General features: G+C 35.0%; 1 protein-coding gene across 2 annotated transcripts in view; it reads left to right on the forward strand.

The window, feature by feature from the left end:
* Nucleotides 1-18,379, forward strand: part of LOC123556423 (uncharacterized) — a 52,987-nt gene that overhangs the window by 22,069 nt on the left and 12,539 nt on the right. For both annotated transcript variants that reach the window (XM_053542634.1, XM_053542636.1), the window contains exons 9-25: nucleotides 105-227; nucleotides 396-533; nucleotides 796-933; nucleotides 1,081-1,218; nucleotides 1,497-1,634; nucleotides 3,468-3,605; nucleotides 3,950-4,087; nucleotides 6,242-6,379; nucleotides 8,885-9,022; nucleotides 10,306-10,415; nucleotides 11,754-11,802; nucleotides 12,311-12,519; nucleotides 12,651-12,738; nucleotides 13,457-13,533; nucleotides 17,040-17,076; nucleotides 17,458-17,555; nucleotides 17,994-18,113. In XM_053542634.1, coding sequence (XP_053398609.1) covers nucleotides 105-227; nucleotides 396-533; nucleotides 796-933; nucleotides 1,081-1,218; nucleotides 1,497-1,634; nucleotides 3,468-3,605; nucleotides 3,950-4,087; nucleotides 6,242-6,379; nucleotides 8,885-9,022; nucleotides 10,306-10,415; nucleotides 11,754-11,802; nucleotides 12,311-12,519; nucleotides 12,651-12,738; nucleotides 13,457-13,533; nucleotides 17,040-17,076; nucleotides 17,458-17,555; nucleotides 17,994-18,113 — 2,015 coding nt within the window. The remainder of the gene's footprint in view (nucleotides 1-104; nucleotides 228-395; nucleotides 534-795; nucleotides 934-1,080; nucleotides 1,219-1,496; nucleotides 1,635-3,467; nucleotides 3,606-3,949; nucleotides 4,088-6,241; nucleotides 6,380-8,884; nucleotides 9,023-10,305; nucleotides 10,416-11,753; nucleotides 11,803-12,310; nucleotides 12,520-12,650; nucleotides 12,739-13,456; nucleotides 13,534-17,039; nucleotides 17,077-17,457; nucleotides 17,556-17,993; nucleotides 18,114-18,379) is intronic.

Genomic DNA, 18,379 nt, shown 5'->3' on the forward strand with positions numbered 1-18,379 from the left:
ATAATCCACTTATGGTCAAGCTTGAATTCCACTTTGAGTTGGCTTGAAAGTGTGTAGGGAACGTAATTATCTTCTTGGTATATAAGACCTTAATAACATCACAGGATGTTGGGGAGATGAATGCGAGCATGAATGTGGTAATTGTTTAGAGCAACCATGTAACATAGGCAACGGAGAATGTTCTAGTGGATGTAACGGACCATGGTATCCACCTCTTTGTACTCTAGGTATGAACTACAGATATAAAATAAATTAATTAATCAAAATGAATCGGTATGCATCTATTTTAAATTCTTATATTTTCTTTATAAACAATTCCTATAATCTGGTAGATAAATAAATGTAACATATTTCGTGCAATTGTTATTTTTGAAATTATCCTTTACATCGTAAAGGTTGTGACAATTACACATATGGTATAAACTGTTCCAACCATTGTGGAAACTGTAGAAATGGCGTCCGATGTGATATTATTACTGGCATTTGCCCGGACGGATGTGATGATGGCTGGTATCTCGATAATTGCACATTCGGTAGGTAGGATTTTTCTTTTAGAAAAAATAATTTTCGAGGGAAATTGATATATTTGTTGTTTGAGTCCTGAAAGAGGTTAATAATTATTCAATATTACGATATTCAAACGAACAATTTAACATTTATACAAAGGTCAACCCACACACATGTATCAGTAAGCTTATTGCTAAAGCCTTGGTATAAGTAAGATTACACAAACATTTCAAAACTGAAACTTCGAAAAGTCAGTAGTAATTTGATACCAAATCATATCAATTTCAGTTTGTGAAATCGGGACGTACGGCTATAACTGTTCTGAAAAATGTGGAAATTGTAATCTCTCGCTGACCTGCAACCACGTCAATGGTCATTGCGAAAATGGATGCGAAGCCGGCTATAGAGGGAATCTGTGTAAAAAAGGTAAAATACTGACATACAGAAATACATTAAACTGCAACATTACAATCATTTCGGTAAATGCCGACTCCCGATAGATTTTAAATATAAATAATACGTTTATAATATACTTTTGAGAATCATTAAATATGTGCCTTTTATCAACTTCAGAGTGCGAAAATGGAACATACGGGTTAAATTGTTCAGGAAAATGTGGGGTTTGCTTTGGAGAGGTAACATGTAATCACGTCACTGGACATTGTCCTGATGGCTGTGCAGCGGGCTTTATTGGGAATCTTTGTACAGATGGTAAGTTTATATCATAAGTACAAGTGTGTGTGTTTGTTTAATATGCATATAGCTTCCGTAAACAATATATTGGTAAATATTCTTAACTAAGGTCTGTTTGTGGCTGTACCTCTACATGTACACATTAGTAACAAACCTTTAGTTAGTTTGAACAGTCACTTATGTATTTGTGCATATAAACGAAATCAGCAAACTAGAGAAGACATGCTAAATAATTCTACATATTTACAAAGGTTAACAACTGTTATATAAGGTGTTGTATTTATAAATATTTACAGTCTGTACAAACGGAACGTATGGTACCAACTGTACAAGCGAATGCGGTTTTTGCCTAAACAACTCATCCTGTAACAACGTCAATGGTTGGTGTGAAAATGGTTGCCAAGATGGCTGGAAAGGGAATCTTTGTGTTGATGGTAAAATGCCACTATAGGGATTGGCTGTATCTATACATTGACTATTTAAATTCAAATTTGTTTCATATAATGGCTGATATCTACCATTTCTTGTCTTTTAGACGTTTGATATCCGTTTTAGTACATAATATGCTTACAAGCATTATCTTCTGAAAAAAAAAGATTATTCCGACAAATGCTTTTTTCTGTTATAATGTAAATCTTTCATCTGCTTGCCAGAAGGCATCGTTTACAATTTGATATGCAAAAACTGGTAACACAGTTAATCTTGTAGATGTTACCCACAAGACTGGTGCATATTGAAAGTTAGCGCATTTTATCATAATTATATTTCAGTCGTCGTCGAAAATGTATTGTCAATAAGCGACACGGAGAAGATTATGATATTGACTTATTACGTGCGCACATAATAGCTAATATGAAAGCACGTATTAGTTTAAGAAACATTTGCGTACGTATTGGTATAAAAACATCGTTTAAAAACATCTGCGCACATATAGCTTCTTACGTGCACACGTAATAGCTATTAGTGCGCCCATGTTACTATATACATGCGAAAATGCTTTTATACTAGTACCATGCGCACGTACTGATATGTGCAATGATGTTGTTTTTTTTATACAAGTACGTGTGCACGTATTAGTTTTACGTGTGCACGCATTAGTTATCACGTGCGCACGTATAAGTATAAAAACATCTACGTCACCTCTATGCCACCGTAGGATAGTGATTGAATTAATTCTGTATATTGTTGTAAGAATTGTTGTTTAATTAAAATGTCAAATATGCAATATCCTTAGGAGGGCCAGCACAGTTTTATACAATCTCGCCAGGCATACGTATGTTTTTGACATTACGAAAAATGACGTCAAACAATCTTCAGCTTTTCTCGGAAGTAAAGAAAATGATAGTACACAGACTAAACTTGAAAACGAAAACCGCATTTGCATTGGTCTATAGTCAGGGCCCACGCGCAGGGGTCACTCCTTTTAAATGTATGCGCGTGAACTTCTTCTCTATTAAGTTCTGTTTCTTTTTTGCTATGCAACACTTTCTTCGATTAAAAATACATGGGCTTTAGCACGTCATCTTCGAAAAAGAAAAACACACACACACACACATTAATCAGGGTCCATAACGGAGCAAGGGTATATGGAGATTTTAAGAACTTCGTCTAATAGTTCAAAAGGTCCTTTTTTATTGTGTCTAAAAGTGTCAGTATATGCTTTGGATGTCAGTTATTATCGTACTTGAGAGCAGCACACCTAGACATGTCAGAACTATTTTAGCAATAAATGTGGGTTGTACGAAAGCGTGAAAGGACCATCAGAGGCTTATACGTTTTAATACACTACGGCTACGGGAAGGATATATTCAACGTTATTTTCCAGGAACAAGTATTAAAGGACATTTCCTAGAATGTTTTTCTATGGACCTGTTTGTTAAGTTACAAATTAAGGCTGACCATACGACACTTTTTTAACCATGAACACATTTGCAAATAAAAGAATATTCCCTGAGTTAGCCCAAGAAGTTATGTTATTTCGCCTTAAGCATTTCGTGTCCTCGTGTCTTCGCCTCGCGAGGACACGAAGATACAAAAACACTAGCAGTTTCGTCCTTTCGTGGTCACAAGTATTCCTTTCGCTGCATTGAAGACATGAAATGGCTGAAAATAAGGCGCCATAGTTTCATCATTCTTATAATATTATATCGCTCCTATTAAACGATTAGAAAATCATGTTTAATAACATAGCATACATATGATTCACGGTTAGCTTTAAATATTACGCGTGCACGAATACACATTCAGCATTTCGTTTTAAATTACAGTATGTCAAAATGGAACATATGGGTTTAATTGCTCGAATGATTGTGGAAATTGTCTCGGGTCAGTTGTATGCAATCATGTTACTGGATATTGTGAACAGGGATGTGAGTCGGGATATACCGGACATTTTTGTATAGAAGGTGAAAGTATGGTTTATTTGCCAAGGATGATATATTATATTACATTTAAATAGAATATTCTTTAGGTATGGCGTATTTTTAATATGTTATCTCACAATTCTAAATTTTAGGGTGTACACATTTTTGATGTACAGAAAAATAAACACAAAATAATAGGCAAAAATAACAATATAGCGCCTCGAAATTTTGCTTTAGACCCAGTAGGCATTATAGCATCAGTTTTATTCTCTGTTTTTGTATTTAGATACGAGTAATAAAGTTTTAGGCTAGTGTAGAAATCTGAGATTACAAAGTAAAGAAATCAATTAGGTACAAATATATTCTAATTACAATTTGTGTGACAGGATGCGAAATCGGCACTTACGGACTCAACTGTTCAGGCCAATGTGGAAACTGCCTTAGACAAGGTACATGCGATCGCGTTACTGGACATTGTAATGAAGGTTGTAGGCCAGGTTACCATGGAATTATGTGTACAGACGGTAATAATTGTTTTTTGAAAATGTTGACAGTGTATGTCACTAACGTATTTCGAAAGTGATACATGGTTCTTCTACTCGAGAATAAGCTTGATTAATTCACTTTTCATTCAAGCATTACTATTTCATGATTGAGATATTAATTACTGTACATGTACGTATTCGCATAAATGGTCACTATGTTCCTGTTATCAAATATTGAAGCCCTAGATGTCAAGTCATGAATTGTAGCTTACCTTTGTTGAGCCGTATATGTCACAGAACGAATATATAACACGAATGAAAACTCCGACACCTGTGACGCATTCATTCGAAAATACCATGCACATAAAACGTATATAATACATACGTTGGACGTTAGTTTTCATAGGCAAACTAAACCGAATACCTCACATGCAGAAACGGGCTAAGAAAAACGAATTTTCAATGAATACATCATATTCTTGTCAGTCTGGGGTTTTAAAACAGTCATATTTAATTGACACATCTCAGTTAGGCCACACTGATTCTGCTAATCAATTCACAAGGCAAACCGGATCGGCTCGATCATTCACAAAACATAGTTCGGGAACCGGACTAGTGTGATTTGGATGATGATTTGTATAATTTTTGATCAACTGCCGACCGAGGGGTTCGGAAAGTTATCGAATGCGTTCGTGCGACCGTCGGGTGGCGGACGTGTAAACACTGGCAAGAAATTGGGAAAATGTCGGTAACTGATCGAGCTTGATTCGCAACATATCGGAATGTTCGTTAAATGTCTACTTTTTATCTTTTTATCGAATATTTTTGGTAGATAAAACTAAGTAGCGGTCGGTTTGCAAGGGTTCGTGAAGAAATCGTGAATAGATCATGTAGCAATGTCCCAACTGCCTTGGTTGGAAAAAAGACCGATAATCGATACTCGATGATACATACTCGATTGCTGTATGAAATGGCCGTATGATCGGTGTCAAGTTTTGTCCAGATTAGTTCTACCACTATCACCACCACTACCCGTATTATTACTACCACTACCGCAAAAACTACTACCACAACCACTGCCAACACCACCATTATTACAACCACTACCCCTAAAACTACTACCACCACAACCACTACCACCACCACCATCATTACTACCACTAGCACCATCACTACTACTACTAACACATCTGCTGCCATTACTACAACCACAATCACTACTACTATCACCACCACTACCACTACTACCACCACCAACAGTACTACTACCACCACTGCAACCATTGCTAATACCATTACCACCACTTCAACTTCTACTATCACCATTAAAGTATCACCATCACTACCACTACCACCACTTCTACTACTACCACAACCGCTAACACTACTACCACTACCACTACCACCATCACAACTGCAACTACCTTTTGAAATGTCTTTGTTTGAAATTTCTTTGCCATACCGCTGATTATCACGCTATTCCAAACAGTGACATCATAAAAATAAAATACTGTACTTATTTTTTATGGACTGCCTTTTACTTTCCTATGCGACAGTATCAATTGGCGCATGTCATGACAGTACAACATCAGTAATCCCTTATGTATACAAGTTTTCGAAATAACATTGAGTATAAAACATCACTTTACATTTTATCGGGGTAACGGTGCTCAGAACTATCTATAAGCATTCCATTTTTCCCCATAAAAGCCTACAGAGTCGAAACGGTATTATCTATATAAGTCCCAGCCACGCGTGCGACCGTAACAATACATTTATTTCAAAGCGATCAGCTTAAACGCAGAGTAAACATGTGCTTGGCCGGCTCCTCGGGGGGTGGGGGTGGAAGCAGGGGGTCCGGGATGGGTGGATTCAGATCCCCTTCCTGGAATGGGATTCACTAAAAAAATATTAGTTTTGTAGATTCATGCACTTTTATATTACAATTAATGTGACATATACAAATGCGTTCCGATGTAAACTATCAAACATGACCAGTCGAATATGTCAAAGAAGACAAATGTCAGCTTTACGGTCGAATATCATTTCACTGAAGTGTAACATATTCGATCTGCAACATATGCGACTCAACATACCTTAAGTTTATACATACATACCTTCATTTCATACATTATAGCATTTAAACATTATCATTCTAAATATTGCTAAAAATTTGTACATATATGCTTGTAGAATGCAGTAGCGGATCGTACGGTCTGAATTGCTCTAACGAGTGTGGCAATTGTCTAAACAATGCAACTTGTGACCATGTAAATGGAATATGCGAGAACGGTTGTCAAGAAGGATGGAAGGGTGAAATCTGTGTTGAAGGTAATATCGATTGAGTTTTATTTGAAAAAGATATTGCTCAATATCCGCCCTTCGTTCGTTCGTTCGTTCGTTCTGTCGTTCTGTCTGCGTGGCCGCCAATCAGTCTGTGCACTGTTTGGTTTCCGATGAATGCTTAGGTCTTCATAAAAGGTTGAGGTCATTTGGTGACCCCGATTGTTGTTGGGCTCATTCGATCAAAGATCAATGTCAAAGCTAATTTTTACTGATCCCAAAACATTATCTGCAAAATTAACTGTTATCTGTCGTACCTAACAGTTGTGATCAGAAAATTTATGCTATTATATTACTACGGAATGCGACTTGAAAACAAATGAAAGAACTTACGATTAACGGGATTTTGTTTGCAAGTTGGTCAGTTATCTGAAAAAAAAATGTTCTAAATCTTATCAAATTCGAGGCTTGCTAAGATTGTTATGTTAGGAGGCAATTTAGCTGGCTTGCGAAAGGTCGGTGGTTACACTCACTGACAGATGCTCCTGAAATTAAACTAGAATCGTTCGATGTATATTGTCGCATTGGTACGTGTCAGTACGATCACACATCCGCTGCGTCTTGCTGGGTTTATATGCGAGAACTCAGACAATACGATTAAGTGACATCGTTCTGAAATATATCGTGCTGCTCATCCTAGAATGTGATTACAGAACATATGGATAGATATAACAGTTCTGGGAGGTGTGGAAGCTGCTTAGGACCGCTTATATGTGAACACATAACTAGCTATTGTCATGATGGTTGTTAGCCGGGCAACCGTGGGGTCAAGTGTAAACAGGGTAAAAACGGTTTAAAGATGATTTCTAAAAATATGTATCGATACGCAAAGAAATATCAATCTTTTCTGTTTCACGAAATGCATACAACTTTTTGTAGCATGCAAAAATGGATCTTAAGACGCACAGTGGTTAAAACGGGTTTGAAAATTGTCTCAACAATGTGAGCTGTGACCGTGCAAATGTCTTTTGTTTTAAAAAAAGCTTGCAAAGAAGGCTGAAAATGTGACTTCTGTTGTTGATGGTATATATCATTTAAATGTAATGTGATTAATTGAAAGTAAATGTTTCACTAATATGATTTTATGAGTTTTGTGATTTTGTTACAAGATGAACACAAACTTGTTAATTGAGGTTGAAAAGAGAAGAAGGATAAATAACAAGGTATTCAAGCGTATTCTAAATTAGTGTTTTAGTTAATTTGCAAATTCAATAGGTGTCATGATAGGATCAATGTAGTTTTATATTATATCATATTATATCGTATAAAGTGCCTTTGAACGTGATTATCATGAAAAGGAGGCTATATAAATATGGTTATATATGTAATGGGTTAAAAAAGTGTGCGTTACATTTAATCGTATGGGTTCCTATTGTAGAATGTGGTACTGGCCAGTATGGTAGAAACTGCCAGGAGACTTGTGGAAATTGTCTGAATATGTCTGACTGCAGCAAATATAACGGTTATTGCCTGACAGGGTGTTCTTCAGGATGGAACGGTTCTCTATGCAAGAAACGTGAGAACGTATTTGTATATGATATGTTAAGAGTGCATCAATGTCAAAGTAGATGTTATTCATTTGTGTCATGTATCTTTGCTGAAAACATTCGATGCTGTTTGACTGTGCTCAATGCTTTATCTTCAATTATGTACTTTATATGCTACTTTTCTGCATTTTCTGGTTTAATTAAAAATGTTAGTAGAGAGAATGCTATAGATTTTTATGTAGTTCTTAAGGACTTTTTATAAAAAGAATAAATGATCACATATCACTCATTTTTTACCATTACGTGTGCACTGGGTTCACCTGGCGGAAGTCGCTTCTACTGCACAGTTCTGCAACTTTTGAATATGACAGTGCTTAAAGGCGATGGTCTGTACGCATTCAGTCAATTCAAGCTCCGAACTGGTCTTTTAGTCACTGCCTGTCCTAAGCAGCTTGTTGACTGCATGTAGTTTTTTAGGATTTTCATAATATGATAAATCATTACATAGCGCTCATTTTGTTACCCTTGCGTGTGAAATGGATTCACGTGACATAATTTACTTTTATTACACCGTCCTGCAGTGTGGTTAAAAGCGATGGCTTGCAGGGTTTAGGTTCCCATCTGGTCTTTATCCACTAACCGTTCTAAGGCAGTTCCTTCACGCTTGTGTTTTTGTTCTCTATATGCTTTACCTCGTCTAATGAGATTTAATTATGTCTATCGTACTAATATCTATACATTCACAGCTCTAGAGTTTTGTCTTTATTCATTGTATCCATGAGTGAAATATATTTTGATCTTGCATTTAAAGCAAATACATTTTCTTTTTATTGCATGTTAAATTACATATCATACAATTTCATATCTTTTTATAGTTGGGTAATATTTTTGAATACTAGCTATATAATTATATAGATTTCACTTCAATAACCATCTAACACTGACAAACATGTGAATTTTAATTTTAGCATTTTCATTTCATATGATGGATTTGTTCGATTTACAGGTTGTGACACCGGCACATATGGACTAGGTTGCTCACAGATTTGTGGAAACTGCAAAACTTCAACCTGTACACACACAACGGGAACATGTCCATTAGGATGTTTGGATGGTTTTGAGGGCGACCTTTGTATTTCTGAAGGTGAACTTTATTTTACTCAGCTGTAATATTAATCGGGATCTTCTGTGTGATCTATGAAATATATGTCTAAATATGTGCATTTTTAAAAGTCTAGAATGATATTGTCATTCGTTTAAGGCTCAAAATAACAGCAACATTTGGATAGAAACCTATCAAAATCGTTTTTACTAGACTTTAAAAAAATGATAAGGAAGCCTACCTGATTTCAGGTTATGATTTTTACGGCAAGCCTCTTAGTTTTACTCTACTATCTTAATTACTGATCTTGTTATAATCAACTTCACTGAAGGGTGATTGGTTTTGATAAGAGAAAGACATGCAAAAACACAAGCTCTGTCGGTTCAAATATTTCAACAATGAAGGCAAAGCTTTTGAAAAGTTTCTCAATATAACAATATGTTAAGTACTGCCCCTGTAATCATCATACATCATGAAAGGATTGGTCTTAGGCAAGAGTCAGTTACCACACACACTGACGCACGCATTTAGTGTATTCATGTCTTCCAACGCTCTTCAAATTAAGACATAGCACCCCGATATGTACTAAACATTACAGTAAATTGTTTTACTAAATACCTTATACTAACTTAAAACACACAATACCAAGACACACTCTTGTACAGCATATGTTTCACCACATTGTTCCTTACTCCACCCCGCCAGTTAGAAAATGCAGTTTTCTATTATATTTACTGTAATTTTCTCTTGTCTGTTGGTAAACATTTTCGAATAGTCGGACTCGATGTGCTTCAGACAGCCCTACAAACTAATTAATATCATAGTTGTTGATATCATAGATTTTATCATAATTTGCAATTTTTAGTAATTGTACCAAATCTTAGTCATGATAAACTTCGACAACAAAATACAATACATGGCTACGCATATTATAAATATGTATACAAAGCAGTAATAGCATTCGAAATTAAACACTTTTCTTATTCAAGGACTGCCTCCGATGTTCACTTGTAGAGCGACCGCTTCGAGTGCGGGAGGACGAGGGTTCGCTCTCTGGTCCCTTCGTACCAAAACTAGAAAATTGTATCAGTACCTTGCTGGCATGACATTCTTTGTCAACCCGGTGTCAGTATAATGTGACTGGATGAGGTATTATGTCACGTGCCTACGGCGTAATATTAAAAAAGGAGACATCGTCATTTATATGTCTGAAAAAATATTACAACATTCGATAAACTACCCCCCAGACCCCAACCTATCCTTTACACAGACATGTGTGTTTGGTCTATGTAGTTAAGAGACCATAAAAAGTTATTTCATTTTAGTGTTAGAGCCCCCAGTAGGAACTATCGTTGGCTCAGTCGCTGGAGTGATAATTGCCTTAGCGGTAGGAGTAGCTGCACTTTTGATATTTAAACGGCGGCGAAGGAGGCAAGTAAAGTCTTATTTTTTAATTATCTAGATTAATGTTTGTACCAGAAATCTGAACAAAATCATACTTTTAGGGTTAAATCTGCGAAACGATTTTTAAAAGAAGGGTAAGTAGTGTTAATGTTTGTTGTATATTAACAATATTGGCAAAGCAGAAAGAACGCCGCCTCGAAACGGTCGACGACAGATGACACATTCAACCTAAATGAAACTTGTTAGCGTTAACTGAAACCTTACTTGACTAATGACAGCCGGTTGTTCATAATACAAATATGGCCAATCGGAGATAAACATAAGTCAAAAAATAGTTTTCGGTATATATAGAAGTAAAGAAAAGTTATCTTTTGAATAGTCACGTACTTTACGTTACAGTGGGATTAGAGTTGTATGCTCTTGTGATAACGAGTATTTTCTGCGAATAAATGTCATTTTTGCATTTCTGTATTTGTAATTCTAAGGCGTAACCTTTACCCTGCTAAATTTCTTAAAATTGACTTGTCAATCAGTCAGTTTGGGCAGTACCCTTATTATTTAAAGGGGTGTTCACTGAAATTTTTCCGAATGAAAAGTGAAAAGTCCAGGCCATCAGGCTAAAGGTTAAAGTTTACATTGAACATGTTTTTAATTGAGTGTCTAGACAACCTGTGATAAAAGTTAGCGAACGTGTCCCATAATATGGAGTAATGGTAGCCGTTTTGTATCTTCTAAGTTTGTCTAAAGACGATTTTTTAATATCTTTTGAATTAGATTAAGATCTAGCGAGACAAAAGTAATAAGAAAGATATACTAGTATATCCCATAGGATGCTGCATATCGACATCAGAGTTTGATTTACTGTCACATTTAGTGTTGACATCGTCTGTTTGTTTTTGGATTCCTTCTTAAAAGTAAAATGTAGAATCCAAAACTTTCTTACTTACTTAAAGTTGAAAATTAATACTGATTTACCATATTTTATACAGTAAAGTTGCTAATAAGTAAAATAAAATCCAGGTAATTCGGTGTATTACTCAGTACTTGGATAATATCAACTAGTGTTCAAATCTTGTCTTTCACATCAGAAATATGTACTAGATTTGTCGGCAGGAGATGGTTATATTTGCAGCAAACATTCTAATTATACAATTAAAGTGGAGCTATTAAAGCAATTTACATGATAAATGTAGCACTGAATAGGTCCTAGTTTGGGTAGTAATATTGAAAAGCACCTTCGTATATCTTAATGATGGTGTATCAGATGACACAATAATTATGCAAGGATGTGTATTAAGGCCTCCCTTAAAACATTTATAATTTTGAACGAAGTATATAAACTATTTTCTGTGTTTTTTGTTCCAGGCAGTCAAAGAAGAAAGACAGCAGTGAAAACAATACTTGTTCAGATCCCCAAGGTAACTTTACACACCATATTGAAAACCTACAAGCTTTCTCATCATCTAATTACAATACAATGATACATTTTGTACTTAAAACTAAACATTTCAATTTGGCCCTCAGAGATTTAATGCATTATGATATCATTTATATATAATTGTTCAGTGGTCATCATTACAGACTCATTTTCCATAAAAACATTGATTTTCTTTTGCCTCATATTCTATTGTACCGGCCGCTTAGCTAAATATGGAGAGTGCAGATCAACAGTTCGTAGGGTTTTAAGTTTGGTTTCCGGTCGAGGCCTATGTTCTCCATGGCAATTTTGAACATTATGCATGAAATCATTTGTCTTCCACCTCTAATTCATGTAGGGAAGTTGGCAATTACTTGCGAAGAACAGGTTTGTACTGGTACAGAATCCAGGAACGCTGGTTAGGTTAAATGCCCGCTGTTACATAGCTGAAATACTGTTGAAAAGCAGCGTTAAATACAAAAAGAAATAAACAACTTATTCAACTGCAGTGTTATGGGCTAGAGAATGCTCACAAAAAGAGACTCCACAACAAGTGACGTTATCTAACACCACTGCCGAGACAAAGGGATCAAAAAGACATTTAGAGCCAATATATTGTAACAATCAAAAGGAGGACAGTGCTATTCCAATATCACAACTACGAAGTATTTGCATTACTTCCAAAAGGGATCCTACAACTTGCTATTCAGAATTTAAGGTATATTTTCAAAAATAATTCAGAAATGTAATCTTCGTCATTTCGTGTAAACCTGAAATCTCTCACAAGTTTCGTGTAAAAGGAACTGTGCTGTTCGTAGTACATTGATATCACTATAACAATCATTTCAGACCTTGCCGTATGGCTTGCAACACGATGCCTCAGAAGCAAAGGACATACGACACAGATCGAAAAATAGATACAAGGACATGTATCCATGTATGTACACAATCAATAAACTTTGTGTTTTTAATAATTATTAAGGGTTGCATATGTTTAACAATTTTGAAAATGTCCATTTCCCCAAATTCATGGAGGTGTCCCATGAGCAACGTCATACGGTGTCTTTATATCAAAACTTATTCGTTCTGCAAGAGATTACTCCAAGTTTGACGATTTTATTCATAGAAGATTTATAATTATAAAACGTTATTACAATAGGATTACCGGCATCACAAACTGTAGAAGGCTTTCACTTAATTTTACCGATCATCCGAACAGTTAAAGAAATATAACACAACCTTGAAGCATTTCTAAAACTTAGTCTTACACACACCGTATACTATAGGGATGTAACTTGTAACTTAATGCTTCTTTAAATCAAATATTTGTAAAGTCAGTTAGAAATTTTGTTTATCTATTTTGTTAACGTCGTACCGCCACAATTATAGGACATATGGTGACTTCCCAGCTTTGGTGGTAGAGGAAGACCCCAGATGCCTCTCCGTACATTCTTTCATCACAGGCGAGCTCCTGTGGCTGTGGTTTCTGTGCTCTATTCTTCCTTACCTCCAATATTTTTATTGAAGACATGTTTTTTAAACCTCAATATATCTGGTACAGTTCTATAAATATCAAAGCTGAAAATATCTGTATCATGTACATAAATAATAAAGCTATTTGTCTTTTCCGCCTTCGATGAAAATACTTTTTTCAGACAATGCTAACAGAGTTCTTTTGCCGGAAATCCCAGGTACAGAGGGATCAACCTACATCAATGCAAGCCGTATAGATGTAAGTTTTTATCATTTTTATATATATTTCATAATACTGTGCAATGGAATGGACTTCGTTGCTGCTGAGAACCTAAACTAATAATATACATCAGTTATAATACAGGAAGAGTTTCGACGGTCATACAACATGTTTACCCGATGTTGTAACTATTGTTTTAAAGGTCCATTACTAAGGGAAAGTGAGTTGGCAATTTTTTTCATAGCCAGTGCATAGACTTCTGCAAGACACTAAATAATGAAGATTGGCAGGTCAAAATTTACAGAAGGTCTTTGGAATTCAAAGAAATGTATGTGTATTATGTTGAAATTTCAATGAATCGACAGAATGACCCCCCAGGTCTTTTTAACTTTCTTCATACTTCATAGAAAAATAATTGTACATATACTGCGATTTATTTCGAATTTCTACATACCAACTTTCATTTTCCAATAAAATGAAATAGTTTCTGTGCTTTTTAAAAGAAATTAAAATGTTCACTTTCCTTAGTATTGGACCTTTAATCGAGTAGAAGATTATTTCGAAAAATATGACATAAACAAGAAGATTGTAGCAGACTCGGCTTGATTCAGGCTAATCATAAGGTAAATGGAAATCCCTGCCCTTTAAGCCTTTAAGTACAGGTTAGAGACCACCAATTGTTTTCCCATAGACTTACATTGTAACATTATGGCGTGTACGGCCTTCCATACATCGAAACATGTATATCTAATTACAAGTTTTTCAAGAACTATCTTAGTTCTACCAAAATATCGGACGAAAAACATATGAATAGTGATACTTTATTTATGTAATTTTAGTGTGAATGAGATGACCCCCTGTTTACATCATTGACATGTCGGGAGAAATTCGTTTGATAAAACTTTTTCAATACACTAAAATAATTTTCAATGTTAATAAATGTATAGTGAAAATATATTGAAAATCACTCCTGGTTTGTTAAGACGACACACCACGATCCTATTCCAGTTACTTACCTCATCCAGAATTCTGACTTTTAATGGTGTTGCCATAATGATGTTCGTATCCGTTCAATTATGATGAACTGATCAAACTAAGCTTACAGTTTCATAGAATATTTAGAAATTGAATTTATGAGGCACCCCGCGTTTATGCAATTCAGTCTGTTTCGTCAATGCACTTTTTGTGAAATTTCAGTCTGCTTGATTTGATTTGAGGATACGATCTTCCGAAAAAGAAATAGGTTAATTATATTCAACATAGAGATAAGCCTTTGGCCCAAACCAGATAAAGACACGTAAAAAAGGCACAATTAAAAAAAAAAATCATTCACGTTATTTGATGAACGTTTCTACATCTGACAGATGGGCATTTACTACCTTGAGCTTCGACAACTCAGTTACTTATATGTAGACACAATTTCCCATAGACTTCATTGTACTTAGCGGTACGGCTTGCATACATCGAAACTTATATCTAATTAATTATTACAGTTTTTCAAGAACTATCTTAGTTCTACCAAAAATCGGACAAAAACATATGAATAGTGATACTTTATTTATGTAATTTTGTGTGAATGAGATGACCCACTGTTTACACATTGACATGTCGAGAAATTCGTTTGATAAAACTTTTTTCAATACACATAAAATGTAGCAATTTTTTTCAAAAAGTATAATAAAATACTGTAAATGCAGTGAAAAAATATCAATTTTGAAAAAATAATCACTTCCTGGGTTTGTTTACATGACTGACCAATCAGAACGCACAGACGTTACCTTATTCCCAGGTATACACTTACCTCATTCCCAGTAAGTTCCCTGTACTTTTTTGAATTGGTGGTCTCTGACCTATAGATGAATGTTTCGTATCACGTTTTCCAATTTTACAGTGATATTGTGAAACATGATCCAATACTAAATGTCTTACAAAGTTTCATCAAGAAACATTCATTTTTAAGAAAGATATGGACAGTTTACTGAGGTCACCCCCTGTCGATTTATATGCCCAGATTCAGTCCCTGTTGTCGTCAGATTGCACTTTTTCGTGAAAATTTCAGTTATCTGCATTTGATTTGACTTTGAAGCTGAAATACGATTCATTCCGTAAAAAATAGAAATAAGGTCTAATAATTTTGATCATTCTCTAACATTACAGAGATAAAAATGATCCTTTTTGGCCCAAAAGCTCAGATAAAAATGGGCACACCTGTTAAAAAAAGAGGCCACAATTTAAAAAAAAAAATCAATTTTCACGCTTATTTTTGCATGAAAACGTCTTTCTACATCATTTACGACAGATTTGTGGCCATTTACATTACCTGTGATGGCTTCCGACGAAACTCATGTTTTAGCTCTATTATAGGTTAGAGACCACCAATTGTTTTCCCATAGACTTACATTGTAACATTATGGCGTGTACGGCCTTCCATACATCGAAACATGTATATCTAATTACAAGTTTTTCAAGAACTATCTTAGTTCTACCAAAATATCGGACGAAAAACATATGAATAGTGATACTTTATTTATGTAATTTTCGTGTGAATGAGATGACCCACTGTTTACATCATTGACATGTCGGGAGAAATTCGTTTGATAAAACTTTTTTTCAATACACATAAAATGTAGCAATTTTTTTCAAAATGTATAAAAAAAATACTGTAAATGCAGTGAAAAAATATCAATTTTGAAAAAATAATCACTTCCTGGGTTTGTTTACATGACTGACCAATCAGAACGCACAGACGTTACCTTATTCCCAGGTATACACTTACCTCATTCCCAGTAAGTTCCCTGTACTTTTTTGAATTGGTGGTCTCTGACCTACAGGCTTAAGAAGAATTTCGTTATAGATTTGCAATCGAAATGAATCTGCAATCCCAAAGGTCTGCTTATGGTACTAACATTACGTCAAAGTACGAGGCAAATGTTTTCAGCAGTTATACGGCATTTGCAGTAAATTAAATTATGAGAAGATCCTTTAAAATACAGATCGCAAACCAACAGACTAACACCAGACTCATAGTAATAGAAATCGTTCTTTTAGAGTGATTTAACGTGAAATGCCATAAAATATCATCCTCTAGGAACTCATTCATACATGACAATTAAGTGAACTGTACACACAGTAGCTCAATGGTCAAGTGTTTCCTTACATTCCGGAGGCCGGATGTTCTACTCCTGACCGCGTTATACCAAAAGCCATGTAATTATACTGGTAGCTTCTTACATGTCACACAGTGTTAAAGGGTAGTACCAGAGGGTATAATAGGCCCAGGTAATACTAGATATCATGCGAGTCGCACAAGAGCTCTGTAGCTTATGTTGATTTTTAATCATATGCCACGTTCTTACATTTTATGTTTTAAGAAAATTAAGAAGACGCAAACAAAGAAGAATGATAACGGACTTGGTTTGATTGAGTCTGTTTACACTGGGTTTTGAAATATGCAAATTATCTCTGGTTTAAGCGACACTCTATAATGAAATCAAATGAATGGATTTAGTGGTGTAAACAACAGAAACATTTATTTGACATTTCAGGGATACCAATCTCCTGGGAAATATATTGCCGCACAGGGTATGTATATCATCTCCCAACTGTAACTTATCCAACTAGAATTTTTGTTTCTCTACAATGATTTTATTCTGCTTATTACATTCAACGCATGTATCTATCATTGTTTTGGGTTCATCAAAAACTCCCAATCAAATATACTGAACATGCTTAGACATATAAGCTGACTGTAAATGTAGAGCTGCAATAGGAATTAAAGTTCTTATCTAGCCAAGTCATTAAAAAGTGATATTACATATTAATTATAAAAGCCTTACACACCGTCCGTGTTACTTCCACACACGCACACAGGTACACCTATTTTATATTTGCATTTATTATTAAGTGTGCAAGTTACTTAAAAAATTGTCTTATTATTTATACGAATTCTTGTTCATTGTACAGGCGCCCTAGGAACTACAGTTCATGATATATGGAGGATGGTATGGTCAGAGGGGATTACTGTCATAGTTATGCTTACCAGATGCTACGAATTAGGCCGGGTATAGTTTATATTTGTTATGCATTTACATTAATTGAAACTCTTTCTCGTCAAAAGTTACATGAATGAAATTAGATTTAAAAAAAATGATACTATAATTGAAAACGTTCGTTTGAACAGGTTGCAAGTATATGTTATGCAGGCGTACATTAACTTTTAAGTGTAAAATGTAGTTTACGCCTTCAAAATAAAACGAAATCATGTTTACCACCAATATATTTCAAGCAGAGTTCACAGAGGATATAGGCATATTATTAAAAGCAGTATCACAAGAAAATTGGTACCGTCTGTATTGTTATAGAATAATAAACGGCTGGTGTAATTGTTTTTGATATATTCTCTTTATTAACAGGTGTGTCACATTTATCGGAAAGGTCAATTTAATCCACACTAAACTTACATTTGTTTGTTATATATGACACTTACATTTCATTTACAGATGAAATGCTTCCAGTACTGGTCAGATGAAGGGCAATTTGAGCATGGTGACATTAGAATCAACATCACATCAGTCGAAAAATATTCTGATTTTGAAATCAGGACATTTGTCTGTTCCAAGGTAATAGATATTATAACGTCTGCTAAATTCATATTTATTCTCCTCCATTCAACATGTAATATTCTAATCCTCATTTAAATCGATTATAAATCAGAGCATTATAAAACAAATTAAGTTATTTTTGCTGCATTCTTATTAAACATATCTACCAGAACATGCTGTCAGGCGCCACACTAGTCGTTTTGAGCGCCATTCAACATCGAACTCTCCGTCCGATATCTGGAAGATTTTGATAAACTAGAACCAGTTGTTAACCACAGCAAGAC

Source organism: Mercenaria mercenaria, chromosome 5, assembly GCF_021730395.1.
Source record: "Mercenaria mercenaria strain notata chromosome 5, MADL_Memer_1, whole genome shotgun sequence".
Taxonomy (NCBI): domain Eukaryota; kingdom Metazoa; phylum Mollusca; class Bivalvia; order Venerida; family Veneridae; genus Mercenaria; species Mercenaria mercenaria.